Genomic DNA, 19741 nt, shown 5'->3' on the forward strand with positions numbered 1-19741 from the left:
TGGTGATTGGAAAGTGGGTGGTACTTCTCCAAGTCTTCAGAGTTTTGTTTAATGAGACAAAGATAGTCTTCCAAGAAAATGAAGCCAAAAAGTAGTAGTAGTAGTAGTAATAGCATGAATCCTTCACATTACTCTCCTGTCTCCCCCAGAAGCCTCAAGTTTTTGCTCCTGTGTTCTTATTTCCTATAATGCCTCCTTCTCCATTCTGCCCATCTGAGTCTTATCCACTGATCAGGAATCATCTTCTTTTAATGCATTCATTTAACAAAAATGTATTCAGTGCCTATTATGTGCCACACATTGCACAAGACTGTAGGGGTAAAATATTGAACAAATATCACTTTTTCCCAGAGGACACTCAGAGTCTATAGAGGAACCCAGAAAGTTACAATATAGGATGACAATGGCATTATAAGATGGGACTCCAACACATTAAGTCTCCCTTCATTGTTCTGGCCACATTAATCTCCATCTTCTTTAACCAGCTATAACATCTACATTCCACACCATTAACTTTGATCCAGTTAATTCATACCTACAGAATCATTCTTGCCTAACAAAGCTTCAAATGTATTTTAAATTTTTTAAAAATTTTAATTCCAGTATAGTTAATATACAGTGTTATATCAGTTTTAGGTATACAATATAGTGATGACAATTCTATACATTACTTAGTGCTTATCATGATAAATGTACTCATAATCTCCTTCATCTATTTCACTCATCTCCACACCCCCTCCTCTTTGGTAACCATCAGCTTGTTCTATGTGGCTAAGAGTCTTGGTTTGTCTCTTGTATTCTTTGTTTCTTAAATTCCACATATGAGTGAAATCATATGGTATTTATATTTATCTGATTGACCTGTTTCACTTGGCATTATACCCCCTCCATCCATCCATGTTGTTGCAATTGGTAAGATTTCATTCTTTTTTATAGTTGGGTAATATTGCATTGTATATATAAATACCACATCATCTTTATTCATTCATCTTTTGATAGAGACTTGGGCTGCTTCCATAATTTGGCTGTTGTAATTAATGCTGCAATGAACAGGGTACATATATCTTTTTGAATTAGTGTTTTTTATATTCTTTGGGTAAATACCCAGGAGTAGAATTACTGGATCATAGGGTAATTCTATTTTTAATTTTTTGAGGAACCTCCATGCTGTTTTCCTCAGTGGCTGTAGTAATTTGCATTCCCACCAACAGTGCATGAGAGTTCCTTTTTCTCCACATCCTCACCTGCACTTGCTGTTTCTTGTGTTTTTTATTTTAGCCATTCTGACGGGTCTGAAGTGATATTTCGTTGTAGTTTTGATTTACATTTTCCTGATGATGAGTGATGTTGAACATCTTTTCATGGGTCTGTTGGCCATCTGTATGTCTTCCTTGGAGAAATGTCTGCTTGTGTGTTCTGCCCATTTTTAAAATTGGATTATTTATTTTTTGGGTATTGAGTTATATCAGTTCCTTATTTTGAATACTAACCCTTTATTGGATATATAGTTTTCAAATATCTTTTCCTATTCCAGAGGTTATCTTTTAGTTTTGTTGATAGTTTCCTTTGCTGTGCAGAAGCTTTTTATTTTGATGTAGGCCCAATACTTTATTTCTGGTTTTGTTTTGTTTGCCTCAGGACACATCTAGAAAGATGTCGATATGGCCAATGTTAGAGAAATTACTGCTTATGCTCTCTCTTTTCTACGATTGTTATGGTTTCAGGTCTCATATTTACATTTTTAATACATTTGAGTTTATTTTTGTGTATGGTGTAGAAAACTGGTCCAGTTTCATTCTTTTGCATGTAGCTAACTTTCCCTATGCTATTTATTGAAGAGACTTTTCCCCATATGCCTTTTTATTCTAAGTAAAAAGGAATGGCAAATAGTTTTCATCTCATATGTCAGTGCTAATCAGTTGATAAGTGGGTCAGTGCTAATCAGTTGATAAGTGGCGAGTCACCTGCCTATGTTAAGGGGGCTATGTTGAGAAAATTTCAAGGCCTTGTCTAGATTCACTGAAAGAGTTGATTAGTAATACCTGCCCTAGGCACTTCAGTAAGGAATGGAGAAACACAGTCACTGTTCCTGAGGCCAGACACTCTCTCTTATACTTTGCTTGTACCCTTAGCATCAGGGTTACAATTCTGTAATCTTCACAATCCCAGAATCCCTTTAAGAGATTATCTCAAGTGATCTTTGAAACAGCCTTGTGCAGAAAATAGGGGCATATTTTTTAAAAAGATTTTATTTATTTGAGAGAGAGCATGTACACAAGCTGGGAGTTGGGGGGAGAGGCAGAGGAAGAGGGAGAAGCAAGCTCCCCAGGGAGCAGGGAGACCAATGTGGGGCTTGATCCCAGGATTCTGGGATCATGACCTGAGCTGAAGGCAGCCGCTTAACTGACTGACCCACCTAGGCATAGTAGGGGCAGATATTATCTTGATGGGACAGTTGTGAAAACTAATGCTCAGAGAGATTACATGATGTGCCTGATCAGCCAGTGAGAGGCCTTTTTATTTCTGTCTCAGCAATACCCACAAACCTATGAGGCTTCTATTCATCTTTGTTTCCAGAGCCTATTACAGCCTGGGACAATGTAGGTGCTTATTAAATTATTTATTGAATGAGTAAGTAAACTATACATAGTATATGAATTATGCCTCTTATACAGTTAGTGTTTGTTGAGAGTCTGTGTAATCTGATAAAAATAAGGCTTAATACTTTGCTGGTTCCCAGTTTGAGCCCAAAACTGTTGCTTTACTCTGAGGCTGGTTTTTCCTTGACTCACCAGACATTTTTTTTTCTTCATCCTCCTCCTCCTCCTCCTCTTCTTCTTCTTTTTCTTTTCTTTTCTTTTCTTTCTTTCTTTCTTCTTTCTTTCTTTCCTTCCTTCCTTCCGTCCTTCCTTCCTTTCTTTTATTTTCTTTTCTTTCTCTCTCTCTCTCTTTCATTTTTCTCATAGTTCTGGAAGCCAGAAGTCCAAAATGGAGATGTCAGTAAGGCTACTCTCCCTCCGAAGTCTCCAAAGTAGACTCCTTCCTCGCCTCTTCCAGCTCCTGGTAGCTCTAAGCATTCCCTGGCTAGTGGCTGTGTCACCCTGATCTCTGCCTCCATCTTCATGTGGACCTTCTCTGTTTCTCTTTTAAGGATTCTTGTCATTGGATTTCTGACTCATCCAGTTTTGCAGGATGATCACGTCTTAAGACCCCTAACTTAATTACATCTACAAAGACCCTTTTTCCAAATAAGATTACATTCACTGGTATGGGAAGTTAAGATTTGGACATATCTTTTTGAGGACTTCTATTCAACCCACTTACCAGGGAATACCTTACTGTAGGCTTTATTTCTCTTTTCTAAGATGGGATGTGTGATCATTTCATGTCAGTATTGCTAAACATAAGGAAAAGCAAAAGTACATTTGAGATATTTTTCATTCTATAAAAAAACCAAGGAGTCCTGATAAAAGCAGATGGAACACATTCTCGTATTCATTTTAAGGCAGGAATGCTCCTCTGGATTGAGATTTATGACCACAGATGTGGCCTGATGATTTGTAGGGCCTTGTGGATTTTTCTTTTATTCATTCTAAGGAAAAAGGGTTGGCATTTTTGGGGTAACCCAAGTCCCCTCCAAACTGTGTGTATCAAAAGGAAAACGTTTATTTATTTTTTTAAAGATTTTATTTATTTGACAGAGATCACAAGTAGGCAGAGAGGCAGGTAGAGAGAGAGGAAGAAGCAGGCCAAGCGAAGAGCCCAATGTAGGGCTTGATCCCAGGACCCTGGGACCATGACCTGAGCCGAAGGCAGAGGCCTTAACCCACTGAGCCACCCAGGCGCCCCAAAAGGAAAACCTTTAAATAGCAACATCAGTAACAGAGACTTTAAAATAATCCCGAGTTTTGTTTCTCTCTGTAGCTATCAAGGACGACTTGGTGGATGTTCGATCTTACATTGCTCGTGCCCTCATGGATGGCTTCGAAGGCCCCTCTGGTTACAGCCAGAGGTTTGGGCTGCACCACATCAACTTCAACGACAGCAGCAAGCCGAGGACTCCCAGGAAGTCTGCCTACTTTTTCACCAGCATCATTGAAAAGAATGGTTTTCTTCCCAAGGTAGTAAATAGACTGCCATCACCCAGTACATCAAACTTTCCACCTAAAATGAGAGCCTTCACTTTTCCATCTGATGTGCCCTCCAAAGCTAAAGTTGTTTGGGAAAAGTTCTCCAACCAACCCAAGTTTGAAAGAGATCTGTTCTACCATGGCACTTTCCGGGATGACTTTCTGTGGGGTGTGTCTTCATCAGCTTATCAGATTGAAGGAGCTTGGGATGCTGATGGCAAAGGCCCCAGCATCTGGGATAACTTCACCCACACACCAGGGAGCAATGTGAAAGGCGGTGCCACTGGAGACATCGCCTGTGACAGCTATAACCAATTGGATGCAGATCTGAATATGCTTCGAGCTTTAAAGGTGAAGGCCTATCGTTTCTCTCTCTCCTGGTCTAGGATTTTCCCAACAGGAAGAAACAATTCTATCAACAGACACGGTGTTGATTATTACAACAGGCTGATCAATGGCTTGGTGGCAAGCAACATCTCACCCATGGTGACACTGTACCATTGGGACCTGCCCCAGGCTCTCCAGGATATTGGAGGCTGGGAAAATTCTTCCTTGATTGAGTTGTTTAACAGCTATGCGGACTTTTGTTTCCAGACCTTTGGGGATAGAGTCAAGTTCTGGATGACCTTTAATGAGCCCACATACCAGGCATGGTTAGGTTATGGCTCAGGGGAGTTTCCTCCACAGGTGAAGGACCCAGGCTGGGCACCTTACAGGATTGGCCATGCAGTCATCAAAGCTCATGCCAGAGTCTATCACACTTACAATGAGAAATATAGGCAGGAACAGAAGGGGGTAATCTCTTTGAGTCTCAGTACACACTGGGCAGAGCCCAAGTCACTAGAGATCCCGAGGGAGGTGGAGGCAGCTGACCGAATGCTGCAGTTCTCACTGGGCTGGTTTGCCCACCCCATTTTCCGAAATGGAGACTATCCTGATGCCATGAAGTGGAAAGTGGGGAATAGGAGTGAACTTCAACACTTAGCCACCTCCCGCCTGCCGAGCTTCACTGAGGAAGAGAAGAGGTACATCAGGGGCACAGCCGACGTGTTCTGCCTTAACACCTACTACTCCAGAATCGTGCAGCACAGAACGCCCAGGTTAAACCCACCCTCCTATGAAGATGACCGGGAGACAACCGAGACGGAGGACTCTTCATGGCCTGCCACAGCAATGGACAGAGCTGCGCCCTGGGGGACACGAAGACTGCTCAACTGGATCAAGGAAGAGTATGGCGACATCCCCATTTACATCACTGAAAATGGAGTGGCGCTTACCAATCCAAAAGTGGAAGATACCGACAGGATATTTTACCACAAAACCTACATCAATGAAGCTTTGAAAGGTAGGTGATCATTGATGTCCTCCTCACAGAATCTTCCAGCATCCATATGTCACATGCCTGAAATGGTTTGGCAGAGTGGATTACAGACCATCAACAAGTCTCTCTTAGGGCCTAACTCCATAATTCTTTTCCCTTCTGGGGTTACATATCCCTTTGGAAATCTGAAAAAAAGCTATGGTCATCTTCCCACACATACAGAGTATTTTCATGGGTCCATCCATTCCTTACTGATCAACTGCTGTGTGACGAGTTCTATTCTAAGTTCAGTGAACGAAAAGATAACATGGAGCTTATATTCTGGTGAGTTCCATGCACCCCAGAACAAGAAACTCTTCTCTAATTCCCATTTGTATGATTAACTTCTAAAGTGGGCTGAGACTCTCCATTTGAGGCATGTCCCTTTACCCCAACAAAAGAATTTGATTTTGCAAAGATTGGCCATTAGTCATTGTTTTGAGGGCATCCAGTGCTGGCAAAAAAGACAAGGTGATTTGTCTATCTGGGCACACATTACTTGTGTATAGAAGGTCACAGTTTAGGACTACTGTCTTGAATGAGGTGCCAGTCTTGGCTGGGCTTCTTGGGGAACCTCACCCTCCTGGTGTAAAGTTCTTCTCTTCTCCCTTTGGGATGTTCCCAGCCTACAGACTTGATGGCGTAGACCTTAGAGGCTATTCTGCATGGTCTCTGATGGACAACTTTGAATGGCTGAATGGCTACACAGTCAAGTTTGGACTGTACCATGTTGATTTCAACAACACAAACAGGCCTCGCACAGCAAGAGCCTCAGCCAGGTACTACACAGAGGTTATCACCAACAACGGCATGCCTCTGCCCAGGGAAGACGAGTTTCTCTATGGACATTTTCCTGAGGGTTTCATCTGGAGTGCGGCTTCTGCCGCATATCAGGTGAGAAGCCCGGGATCATTCAGCAACATCTGTTGCCTACCTCCTAAGTGCCAGGCTGTGGGCTCAGTGCCAAGGGCAGGATGGGGAGGGTCAAGTAAGAGCCCAGGGTTCTCATAGACCTGTGGGAGGGAAGTACTAGGTGCCATGTGGAGAGTCATAGAGGTCCTTTCCCTGGGCAGCCCGGCTTCTTCACATTCCTGAATTCAGGCAAACCAGCATGGCTTCTAGGGCTGTGCTGAGATGGGTGTTCGGAGGCAAAATGGAGCAGATGAAGTTAAGCACCAACACTTAGGCAGAGACATGCGAACAGGAAGCTTCTCTGCTAGAATGTGTCTCTTATCACCCAGTGTCTTCCAAGCAGGCAGTTGGCTCAGAGTGGCTGTCACAGGGGCCTGGGCCTGTTTTGATGTCCTGAGGACATCCCAGTGTCAGCTTATTCATGCCAAATGAAGCTCACAGATACAGAAAACATAAGGATTTTGCTTTTCCCCCAGAAAAATGAAAGATAAAAAGCAAAGAGTGACTTGCCCAGGCAGTTAGTGGGGAGTCCCTGCTTTACATCTTCTGCCTCCGTTGATTGTCTTTGAGGCAAGAGTGGGGGGGATCTGTGTGCTCCCTGTGGGACCTGCTCAGGATCAGCGCTGTGAGCTGATGTGACCCTGGGTGTGCTTAGCCCTTGGCTGTGTTCTAGATAGAGCTGCGGGAAATGTTTTTGAGGGAGGCGAGGGTTAGGTATCCCAGATGACCGCCCTACTAGTTTACAGTGGAGTCTCGGACCAAATTCGGCCATGTTGAGACGTGATTAAGTAAATGTACAAACACAGAAACTATTCATGGAGCCTGTTCTGTGGGCTGGAGGAAACCCCAGTTCTTGGTCCTCTTCAGCGCTCTGGCCAACACCTTGCATGAAAGAATCATTGGAAGATATATCAAGATTTCAGAGATCATATTCTGTTATTCTCACTTCAGGCCAACAGATCCCGCTGTCCAGGGTTTCCCCAGTTCAGCCTGATGGACACTGGCACGGACGATTCCTTATTGTGGGGTTTTCCTCTACCCTACTGGGTGTTTAGAAGCCTCCCTGGCCTGTAGCCACTAGATCGCAGGACATTCCTCCCCAACTTTAACAACTAAAAATGTTTCTGGAGGTTGCTAAATGTCTCTTCAGAGGAAAAATAGCCCCTGGAGGAAAACCACTACCCCACAGGTTTATAGCTGGACACAGGAAGGGTTAGGAATTGATTCTAGGGCACAGGCTACAGACCCTACAGGATTCTTAAGCCCAGTCTGTACAAGGGATAGGAGTGTCTTAAAAAGCTTTTAGCCAGCCCACATCTTGAATGATTAAATCAGTATCTGCAAGCCCCCATTTCTATTCATCAGGTAGTCAGCAGGCACAGTTCTCTCCATTTGTGACCTTAAATCGTCTAATTAGCAAAGTGTCACATATAAAAATTGATGAGAAGTGCTTAGAGTGTGGGCTATAGCTATCTGGCTAGATATCACCTGGTTGTACTTTTTTTTTTTTTCCTTAAAGATTTATTTGAGAGAGCGAGCAAGAGACTGCACTTATGGGGGGAGGAGCAGAGGGAGGGAGAGACAGTCTTAAATAGGCTTCGCACTGAGCACGGCTGGGCTTGATCTCACAACCCAGAGATGAAGACCTGAGCGGAAACGAAGAGTCAAAGACTCTCAGCTGCCTGCACCAGCACCCCCATACCCCTGATTATACATGCCTTCTTTTTAAAACCTTTTATTTGGAAATATTTTTGAACAGAGGAAAGTTGCAAAAATAGTAGAGGACTCCTATAAACCTTTTCCCCATATTACTCAACTGTTTAAATTTTACCATTTGCCTTATTTTCTGTGCATGTGTATACATACACACAGATATATGTATATGAAAACTGATTCTATCACTTGAATGAGAACGTGTTTGCCAGGTTTCTCTACTATAAAATTAGTAAGTATTCTGTAGTTATAAGTATTTTGTGGGGAGCTACTTGGAGACCTTGTAAGTAACCTGTTCCTCATCAAATTTTACCCACTAACTCTAGCAACTGTTAATAATTTTTGCCTGAATCAATTATTCAGTGAGAGCCAACAGTGATTTTCTCATTTTATCATTCCACTTATATTTATGAGGTGGCATCCAACAGAAGGGTCAAGCTTTGACTTTTCCCCTAATTATTCATGCTCTATAAATATGCATCAGCAGCATGGCCTCGTGGAGTCCTGTTTTATTCAATGAGTTATAGTTTTGCTAGTATTATGCATTTTTTTAAGTATTATGTATTTTAATGCTCACATTTTCCCACATTTTATTATGGGGAGTGCCTTTTGGCCAGATCCTATGTCCTTTCTACATGGCCCGTCATTCTTTGAGCACTTCCTTAGTTCTTTATGGTACAAGATGCTCCTGGATCATCTTGGGCCTTTTCTGCCCCAGTCCTGTAACCATCCCTTTCTCAAATGAGCCCCAGCCTCTTAGACTGGATGTGGGCATTTAGAACCCGAGGTCTAGGTGCTGGGTGTGCTCACTGCCACTCAGGTGTCAGCATTCTTCAGCCCTTGCAGCAGACAGAGCCAGGAAATACAAGTGTGAACACGTGCGTGCACATGCGTGCACACACACACACATGCACGCACACACTTGTATGTATTTCTACATCCATCCCATCTCTAAGTAGATTGAAAAATAGTGAGTTCATACTGATACCTCCGATTCCAATCCAACTCCACAGGCTAAATGCTAGCCTTTCCATCACCCGTATTTGTATCTCCTTTCTCTAGTGGTGAAAAATCTAGCTCCTAAGAGCGTCAACGCTGTCATTTATTTTCTCCATTTCCCTGCATTAACTAATCTCCCAGCCACCAAGGCCATCTCCTGAACTGGTGTGTGCCTGCTGGCCCTGGGCCCGCCGCTCGCCTGGGGGCTGTGCAGGCCACCCCTGGCCGTGTGCTCTTGGCTGGGATACCAGCACTACCTTAGCGGTGTCCAGTCATATAACATCACAGCATCAGACTTTCAGTGTCATTCAGTGTCACCAGACACTGCCCTGTTAAGCGCTGGGACACCAAGACCAAAAGACCCCATGCCAAGGGCAGTTCATCAGCACGCCCACAACTGTGTGATGCAGTCTGTCAGTGCTGGCATGCACAGACAGTGTGTATAAAAGGCTGTAGAAGCTCAGAAATCAGAGGGTGGCCAGAGAATCTTCTCAGAGGAGGTGACTCTGACTTATGTCCTGACTTGAGACACCCTCATTGACAGAAAGGAACTTGTGGGGGCTCGACTACAGAACTTAACTAGACCATGCCTTGTCACCTTGAGATTGAAGGTGCGTGGAGAGCAGATGGCAAAGGACTCAGTATTTGGGACACGTTTTCTCACACACCGCTGAGGGTTGGGAATGATGACACCGGTGATGTGGCCTGTGACAGTTACCACAAGATTGCTGAGGACGTGGTCGCCCTGCAGAACCTGGGGGTATCCCACTATCGCTTCTCTGTCGCTTGGTCTCGTGTCCTCCCAGATGGAACCACCAAGTACATCAATGAAGCGGGCCTCAACTACTATGAGCGGCTCATTGACGCGCTGCTGGCTGCCAACATCAAGCCCCAGGTGAGGTCGGGCCCTAGCCATGCTCTGGTCAAGTCCATGCGTGGGAGCCAGCTAGGCTGGGGGCTCTTTATTCCGTAAACAAAATGCTGTTTTTGGATTCAGTTTTTGAACTGTCAAAAATTCACAAGGTGCAGAATTTTAAACGTAGAAGAGTCCACAGTGAAGATTTTCCTTTGATCTCTGACCCCCAGCCATCCAGTTCCCCTGCTTAAAGAAGGCAGTCCAGTTTGCTGGGTTCTCATGTCCTTCTTTTGCATTGATTAGCTCGAAGATGTATACATGTGTGCATGTTTGTTCCTTTCCCACCTTTTTCCATACTGGTCACATACATGCATCTTGGTACTTGCTTTTATTTAACATTATTTCTGGCCATATTTCCGTATCCATATCTAGTTTCCTCACTGATTCTTTTTTAAAGTTACATGCAGTTCTGTTTGTACCTTACCTCTAGAATTACTTTCCTGTTTAGCAACACTCTTCCCTGTGATGTTTCCAGTCTTTTGCCATTTTAACCTCTAGTGCAGGGAGTCGTCACAGACATTCCTAATTTGGCCTTGTTATAAATTGATCTGTAGGTTGTGGTTCTAGGAGCAGAGTTACTGGGGCAAAAGGGCACATGTTTTTCAGCTGGGAGTTATTATGAATAATGATACAGAAGCTCACTTGTGAGCTTACTTGGCTCTCACCAAAATTTTGTGAGCCTAAGGACACCTCTGCATTTCCTCTGCTGAGATTACATACTGCAGCCAGACTGTCGCCTCCAGGGTTACAATCTCCCCCCACCCCACGCCCTCGGCCAATAAAGTACTCTCTGGACTTCTTCCCTCATACTGGTACGTGATGTGCAGGTCTTCGTGCCGAGCCAGGGTCACACAGCTGGTAGGCGGCAGAGTCGGCACTCAAACCGAGTCTTCTCCGACCCAGATGTTGACTCTCTCACTTCAGCACTGCTGCCCTCCCCCTCCCACCAAAGAACCTTTGAACTGCTTGGTCTCCTCATTCGTTCTCAGCTGAGGTAGCGTTTGTGCTCATGTGTGCAGCAGCAGTGATTTCCCTTGAAAGCAGATGGATGGAGCTGCTGGCCTTGCTTTCTCCACAGGTGACCATTTACCACTGGGATCTACCCCAGGCACTCCAGGATGTTGGAGGCTGGGAGAATGAGACCATTGTGCAGCGGTTTAAAGAGTATGCAGATGTGCTCTTCCAGAGGCTCGGGGACAAGGTGAAGTTTTGGATCACCCTGAATGAGCCTTTTGTCATCGCTAACCAGGGCTATGGCTACGGGACATCAGCTCCAGGTGAGGGTCCCAGTCTCAACTCGCCAGCTCTTTGGAGCATGGCATTCTGAGCCCCACCAAGATTTGAAATCCAGGTGGCCCTGGAAGAGGAGGCCAAGAAAGCTTGGTAGCACTGCTTCAGAATCCCTGCCTCTTGTTCAAGGCCGCCTGACATGCAGCAGATTTCCCCTTCTGACACCACTTTTGGTGAAATACGGATTTTACATGTCAGTACTTCCAAATTGCTTCATTTCTTTGTGTTTTTTTTTGCCCTGCCTCAAATGGAAAGATTCCTGAGATCAGGGACAGGGACTAATGGTTGTAGGAAAGGATGAGCTGTCGGACTATACAGGTCCACAGTGTATTTTCTGCAGTTGCAAAACCCAAGTTTCCCAGAATCAATTTGGCTGACCTGAGCTCATCCTGACTTGAGCCAATGGGGGGCTGCTCATGGACATGATCTCACTTAGTGTGGGCATTTCTGCTACAGATATGTTTGGGTCCTTGATTACGGAGAGCTCTCCTGGGTCTGGTTGGGGTGCTGTGTAAATATACTATCTGCCAAGTAGTGCTTCTCTAAGACACAAAACCCTTGTACGTCTGGACCACATAATCCCTAAGGATTTTGAATAAGGGATTGTGGACTTGTCCTTGTCCCATTAGAACCATCCAATTAATCCTTTCTCAAATTTTGAGCCCGAGAGAGTGAATTTGTGTTCACGTGACTCCTTGGGATCACGTGGAAAAGCTGGAAAGGGGTGCCTGGGTGGCTCGGTGGGTTAAGGCCTCTGCCTTTGGCTCAGGTCATGATCCCCGGGTCCTGGGATCGAGCCCCACATCAGGCTCTCTGCAGAGAGCCTGTTTCCTCCTCTCTCTCCCTGCCTGCCTCTCTGCCTACTTGTGATCTCTGTCTGTCAAATAAATAAATAAAATTTTTTTAAAAAGCTGGAAAGAGCCACAAATCGTTACATTTATCTTCTGTTGGTCCTTGGTGCTTTGGTTTACCATTCCTTCAACTTCCTGCAACACATGAGAGTTGGCCTTTCTCATGACGTTTCTCTCAAGGAATCTCTGTCAGCTGTTTCCATCAGCTGAATTCTCCAACCCTCACTTCCACTGTGGGTCCCCAGACAGTGCTAGGATGTCAACTCCCAAGGCACATACTCTGCTGGATACCTGGCCTGAGATATGGGAGCCACATTTACCAAGTATCTTCTTACCAGACACAGTGCTGCTCAGGTTTTCACATACGTGCTCTCATTTCCTTCTCACAAGAACTTTCTTATTGCTCACTTGGCCAAGGAGGAACCTGAAAGACTGAATTATCCAAAGTTACACAGTCAGCTAGAAACCAAAGTTACACAGCTAGGACTTGAATTTGCTTCTTCCTAACACCAAAATCTACAACTCTTTCTCCCCAACATAGAAACCATCTGTAGGGAGAGAGTGGATATTCTTGGTCTTGTTCATTCTCCGTTGACATCTGTGTGTCTTTCCAGGAATCTCCTTCAGGCCTGGCACTGCCCCCTACATTGTTGGCCACAACCTAATAAAGGCTCATGCTGAGGCCTGGCATCTGTACAACAACAAGTACCGTGCAAGTCAAGGTGGCGTGATTTCCATCACCATCAGCAGCGACTGGGCTGAGCCCAGAGATCCCTCCAACCAGGAGGATGTGGAGGCAGCCAGGAGATACGTTCAGGTCTGTTTTTCCTCTGGAAATCGTTAATACTCTTGCATGTCTTTCCCTCCATTTTTGAGTGAATGGAAATGGAATTACGTGGCAAAACAAAGATTTAGGTTCAAGACCCCATTTTGCTATTACCCAATTTTGTGAGCTTTGGAAAAATCACCTAAACCTTTCTCATACCTTAGTTTTCTCATCTATGAAGCGGAGACGACCTATCTATATCATAGGTTTGCTGTGATCAGAGTTCTTTGAGGTTTTTTAAGTCTTAAAAATGATTTGTACCTGTCCTTGCTGCATGCAACACGGTTTGAAGGTAACTAACAGAAATTCCCTCTCTTCAATTTCTGGTTTGACTATAGTAGCTGATAGAGCTGGGCTGCAATGTCACACTTCACCTGTAGGTGTCGCCATCTAATTTTTTTTTATTTGGCCTAAGAATTACTTGGGTTGGGGGCCTTTGGATTCTGTGAAACTCATTAGTGCCCATAATTTTCCACTTCTGTGAGTTTAACATAAAGACATGCACATGCATAAGGACATAAGGTCATGGAATTGTGCTCCTAGAAAGTAGTCACAGGGTGCCTGGCTGGCTCAGTTGGTTAAGTGTCAGGTTCTTGATTCTGGTTCAAGTCATGACCTCAGGGTGGTGAGATGGAGCCCCGTATGGGGTTCTGTGCTCAGCACAGAGTCTGCTTAAGATTCTCTCCCTCTCTTTCTGTCCCTCCCCCTGCTCACACTCTAAATAAATAAATCTTAAAAAAATAATAAAGTAGAATCACTAGTAGGCAGACGCCAACAAACTAGCCCATCCTTCCCTCATTGTGAGCCCCTGACGTGAGGAGAGAAAAGAATGGTCTTTTCCAGGGCACAGCTTTTCCCTGGCTCTTGCTAGTGTCCCTGATGGGGTTAGAAAGCACCCTCTCCCATGTTTTAGCATCAGAAAAGGCAAGTGTCTCTTCTCCACACCAGCCCCCACTTTTGGCTCCATGGGGGAGCTCGAAGGCAGCAGTATTCTGAGGGGAGAACATGGGTCTTTGCTTGCCAGACTTCTCACAAGACAACTTGGTAACAGCAATCAAATTAATGAATGCAAAAAGAGCTTAATTTTCCCATTTGTTAGCCAGGTGGGGAAAAGCCCTTGGGACAAAAATAATGCATCTCTCCATTTATTTATTTATTTATTTATTTATTTAAAAGATTTATTTATTTGACAGAGATCACAAGTAGGCAGAGAGGCAGGCAGAGAGAGAGAGAGGAGGAGGCAGGTTCCCTGCTGAGCAGAGAGCCCGACGTGGGGCTCGATCCCAGGACACCGGGACCATGACCTGAGCCAAAGGCAGAGGCCTTAACCCACTGAGCCACCCAGGCGCCCCCATCTCTCCTTTTAGACTCACAGAACTGGTAAATTAGAGTGATAATTATCCTGAAATCAAACTCCCCAAACCCTCAGGAAAAGGTTAGGCTCTAACTTCATTAGATTGAGCCACTGCTGCACTGTGATACTGAGGCCCAGGACGATATACACATACCCTAAAGTCAGCTTCCACGGAAAGTAACACTTTGTTGCCTCGAGTGCACAAAGCCTTTCACCAGGGTGTGTGTATTCCAAAGCCGCCTGAGAAGGGAGGGCTGCCCTCCCCCACATTTAAGACATTACCCAGCAGGTGGGGGGGGCAGCGATGAGGAGAGACCAAAGAAGCCTCTCAGAACCCCAGCATCATAGCATTTGGGTGCCACATATCTACCCTAAGGGTAAGGTGGTCTGGACCCCATTCCAGAAAATGGGCTGGAAAATTCCACAGGGAACTTTTGGCCTTGAGCAGCCAGGAAAGCCTCGCAGCTCTGCCCTCCCCAGAGAGTTCTGGTTGAACCTTAGGCAGATGATGGGAAGGGGCTTGCTCTGCGGTGAGAGGAAATCCACAGCCTGGAGGCTTCTAGTCTCTTCTGGTCTTCTGCGAGACCCTGCCAAGGACAGTCTGCTGAGTCCTGAGGCAGTGCTCAGTGCAGTTCATCTCCTTTTGGGGTACGGGGGTTGAGAATCTCTGCAACATGCAAACAGCTGCAGAGGGGATGTGAGTTTAAGCCCAGGGTGGGGCGGTGGTTCAGAGGAAGGGGAGGGTTCTGAGGCCCGGGACTTGTGAGGAGAGCTGCTGTCTCCTAGTGTGACCCCCCCGGTAATGCCCAGGCTCTCACCCCCACCCCACCTGCAGTTTATGGGAGGCTGGTTCGCGCATCCTATTTTCAAGAATGGCGATTACAATGAGGTGATGAAGACACGGATCCGTGACAGAAGCTTGGCCGCAGGCCTCAGCAAGTCTCGGTAGGTCCTGGTGTCCAAACACTCAGCCAGGAAAAGATCAGGAGGAAGTCTGGTCTGTGATACCAAACTGTGGCTTCTGGTGGACAGCTCAGTGTGTGTGTGGCCGTTGGGGTCAGAGAGGCCGGTCTTAGGCTGCTGGGAAGACTGAACAGGATTGTGCATGTGAAGCTCTCAGCCCAGGGCAGGGCCTTGCTATGTGTTTGACAAAAGGTAGGACAGACAGGAAATTTGTCTCAAAGGCACCCACTTCTTAGCAACCCACTACTTCATGCAAGGACAAACTCTCCAGCTCATCCTACTTACGTATCACCACCTTACAAGTGAATGTGGGTAGCAGTGGGTGACTGCCAGGCATGTGCGTTTTGTCACTTGGCCAGTAGGGGGCGATGGTTGCACCAAAGTAGTCCTAGTTGGGGCCCACTCCTCTTCCTATCAAGGGAGTAATAGCAACAGGGACACCTAGCATTTATACATCTTCTATTGGCACTCTGAGTCGTATTTAAGGAGGGATAAACTGAGGCACAAAGATTACGGCAAGATTGGGCGCTTGGGTGGCTCAGTGGGTTAAAGCCTCTGCCTTTGGCTCAGGTCATGATGTCAGGGTCCTGGGATGGAGCCCCACATCAGGCTCTCTGCTCAGTGGGGAGCCTGCTTCCTCCTCTCTCTCTCTCTGCGCCTGCCTCTCTGCCTACTTGTGATCTCTGTCAAATAAATAAATAAAATCTTAAAAAAAAAAAAGATTAGAGCAAGATTATCCAGCTACTGAAGTAGAGCTGGGATTTGAAACCAAGTGGACTCCAGGGCCCACACGCTGAGTCTAAGAGTCATCTGGCTAGGATTAGAGGTGTTTTGTGCAGAAGGGGAGTGACCTGGCCTTATGGGAATACACCCACAAGCTCCAAGAGGACTCATGGGACCATGAGCAGGGAAGGTAAAAGGAATTCCAAAGGTATGAATTCTTAACATAGCTGGCCAGTCTTGCCCTTATGTAGCCCAGCTGTGCAGTCTCAATAATCCAGTCCCCATCCTTACAACGTACTCCTGCCGCGGTTGGGGTAAGTCCTGTGGAGCGGGCTGTGCCTCAGAGTCTGAATGTGCTAACTCTGGTCTCCACTAAGCAAGGTGGCACTGACACAACTCTGCTGAGCACCTACCGTGTCCCCAGATCAGGACAAGTCAGTAAGGTGTGTATAAGGAGAGGCTTCTGAGTCTGGGTCCTCAAGCTGCTGACATGTCAGCTGGGAAGAGAGTAAGCTCACCACTATAGTTCTCTTCCCGAATTTCTCCATACAAAGAAAACTCAAACGATGAGATGAGGGTGGGCAGAACAAGGAGACTTCATGGACAAGGTGGGACACCAGTTAAGCTGGGTTTTAGCCATGAGTAGTGTGTGGGAGAGCAGAGGGCATTCCACCTGAGGGGAAGGGTGTGAGCGCTGGCCTGGTGGGAATGAGTGGGATACCTGCAATTGAGAGTGGGGGGGATTGGCTCAATGGCTGGGGCAGGGGGCGGTGGCAAGCCCACAGGGCAGAGAGCCTGGAGGCCAGGCACAGGGCCTCAGCCTTGATGCCACAAGCCCTAAGGAGCTACTGCTAGCTCCTGGGTAGGAGAGTGAGGGGCATGAGGGGTTTAGGCTTTAGTTTTCTCCCAACGTTTCAGAAACCCCAGTGGGGGAAGGTTTTGATCCACTAGGTTATTGGCAGCAAAAATTTCAGTCAAGATGAAAGTGCCAGGTGCCCAGGCAAGGTAGTTAGAGCGCTCCCAAATCCTGCCCCAGGGCATTTTCTCCCCAAAGCATGATGCTCAAGCCCCACACTTCTCATGGCTCCTTCCACCCAGGCTCCCAGAGTTCACAGAGAGTGAGAAGAAGAGGATCAATGGTACCTATGACTTTTTTGGGTTTAATCACTACACCACCATCCTGGCCTACAACCTTGACTATGCCTCTTGGATCTCTTCCTTTGATGCAGACAGGTAAGTCGGCCCACAGGGCATCTGGAGCAGTCTCTGGAGAAGACAGCAAGGTGCCCCTTTGCCCAGCTCTTACTGCACAGCCTAGAATGCTGCCTCCTGACGCCATACATCCTGGAATTTGACGATGAGTCCCCTCCTGAGACACCTAATCAAACCTCTGTCAGTCTGCTAATAACACTGGCTAGCATTTCCAAGGTGCTTCCTGTTGAGACAGACATGCTTGGAGTTTTGTCAAGCATGTTCAAGACTTTAAATATTTTTCTCCCCTTGTTTTTCTTCTTTGGTCAAATTTGTTTCAATTGTCAGATGTATTTCAGTCAAACAGTAAGGTTGGGTCCCCCCCCCTCCCCGGCTTTGGGGTAAAGGTGAAACTATAAACTATAAACTATTATTTCTGCATTACACAAATGCAGTCATGGTGGAAACATCAGAAAGCAAGAATAGGAAATTCTTGTGGGTGTCATTCCAGAAGTTTATGCGTATGTGTAGAGGATAAGCTACCTCTCCTTCTCCTCATAAATAGAACATGTAAGTACATACATTATATAATCTATATAAGATATATAGTATAAACTATATAAGATATATAGTATAGTTTATATAGTATAGATATATATATCTTATGTAAACTATGTAAAATATATAGTATAGTATATATGATATATGTATTCATAGTTATGAATTTATACATAAAAATATATTACCCAAAACCGAGATTCTATGTATATATATATATATATATACACACTGTCTTGCTCCTTTTGTGACAAGCATGTTTCCACATCAGCTGTGAATCTGTCTAGGTTCTTTTAAAACAAACACCTACCCATCCACTGCGTTCTGCAACCCCCAGAGTTGGACTCTGATGGGGCTGAGAAAACACCTCCCTGCTGGTCCCCGGCTGAGCACCCACGGGACTCTTGCTGCCTCATGATTCCTGGCACTGTCTCCCTGTGACCTGTGTTCAACTTTAAAAATGTTCTGGATCCAGTTCAGCTGAGCAAGAAAAATTGTTACTGATAAGACATTTTTTTTTTTTTCCTGAAGGATTTGGACGTTAAGATCTAAATAATTGGTCCTTATTTGAAATGTATGGCTCTGCAGAGAAAGACAAATAACATATGATGTCATTCATAGGAGAAATTTAAGAAGGAAAATAGATGAACACATGGGAAGGGGAGAAAAGGAAAGGAGAGGGAAACAAACCATGGAAGACTCTTACCAAAAGAGAACTGAAGGGTGGTGGAGGTACGTGGGTGGGAGATGGGCTGCGTGAGTGATTACAGAGGGCACTTGTGGTGATGAGCACTGGGTGTTCAAGTGATGAATCACTGAATTCTATAGTGGAAACCAATATTGCACTGTAGGTTAAGCAAAATTAAACAACAACAAGAAGTGTGATTCTGGAGACATTCAGGTTTCTGTGCTTTCCCCAGCAGTTGCTTCTTTGGCATAAGATATTGCCCTCTCCAGGTCCATCACTGGACAGAGGCAGGGCCTTGGGCACTTAAAGCAGGTCCCAGCCTATGTGTTCCCTGTACTTACACAAATGGGGGCCCAACCATGGGTGCCTGCGGCCACACCTGTGGTGCTGACTAGATGTCCTTTATGCAGGGAAGCCCATTCTCTCTCCCAACTCAGCACTCAAATCCTACTGGAGACTGTGATCAGGGAATCCCAGAGCCTTTCACACCCTTTGGAGGGTACACTCCATGAGTGAAACCGTTCATCTGTGGAGGTGCAAACAGCTCAGGTGGCCTGTCACAGCTAGGCCAGCAACAAGCAATATGAACTAACAAAAAGAGAAGAATGTGAGGCAACCGGACTCATCTGCAGTTAGCTATGACTGTTAAGTCTAGACTAAACCTAATGCTTTTCCTAGTATAAACCCTGCTTTGTGTTTATGCAAAGGGCCTCTTGGGATTTACACATTGAGACCCATCTCTTGTGTTTGAACCTGTAGGGGAGTGGCCTCCATCACAGATCGCTCTTGGCCTGACTCTGGTTCCTTTTGGCTGAAGATGACACCTTTTGGCTTCAGGAGGATACTGAACTGGTTAAAGGAGGAGTACAACAACCCCCCAATTTATGTAACAGAGAATGGAGTGTCCCAACGGGGAGAAACGGACCTCAATGACACCCTAAGAATCTACTACCTCCGCAGTTACATCAACGAAGCCCTCAAAGGTAGGACAGGCCTATCCCCTCCTCCCTGTGCACCTTTTACCACTGGAAACACCTGCTAACGTTTCCAGTTGGGGGAATACTGCAATCACGAGACCCCATCATGAGAAAGAGGCGGCTTCTCCCTCCTCTTAGGCTTAAGCTTTTCTTTGAGGCTGCATTCTTGAGTCTTCTCCTTCTTAGATGTAAGCTCAGCAAGCAAACCCAGTTGCCTGATACAGCGAGACTTGAATTCCTGGCAGTCATCAGCTCTGCCATATCATCCCTGATGTCTGATGTCCCTGAAC

The 19741-nt window shown here is 45.6% G+C and overlaps 1 protein-coding gene across 1 annotated transcript in view; it reads left to right on the forward strand.

Moving 5' to 3' along the window:
- LCT (lactase) overlaps positions 1-19741 on the forward strand; it is a 48930-nt gene that overhangs the window by 25778 nt on the left and 3411 nt on the right. The window contains exons 8-15 of the mRNA XM_047722504.1: positions 3925-5475; positions 6116-6384; positions 9719-10009; positions 11109-11307; positions 12786-12988; positions 15187-15296; positions 17136-17270; positions 19234-19457. Coding sequence (XP_047578460.1) covers positions 3925-5475; positions 6116-6384; positions 9719-10009; positions 11109-11307; positions 12786-12988; positions 15187-15296; positions 17136-17270; positions 19234-19457 — 2982 coding nt within the window. The remainder of the gene's footprint in view (positions 1-3924; positions 5476-6115; positions 6385-9718; positions 10010-11108; positions 11308-12785; positions 12989-15186; positions 15297-17135; positions 17271-19233; positions 19458-19741) is intronic.

This window comes from Lutra lutra, chromosome 3, assembly GCF_902655055.1.
Source record: "Lutra lutra chromosome 3, mLutLut1.2, whole genome shotgun sequence".
Lineage (NCBI taxonomy): Eukaryota > Metazoa > Chordata > Mammalia > Carnivora > Mustelidae > Lutra > Lutra lutra.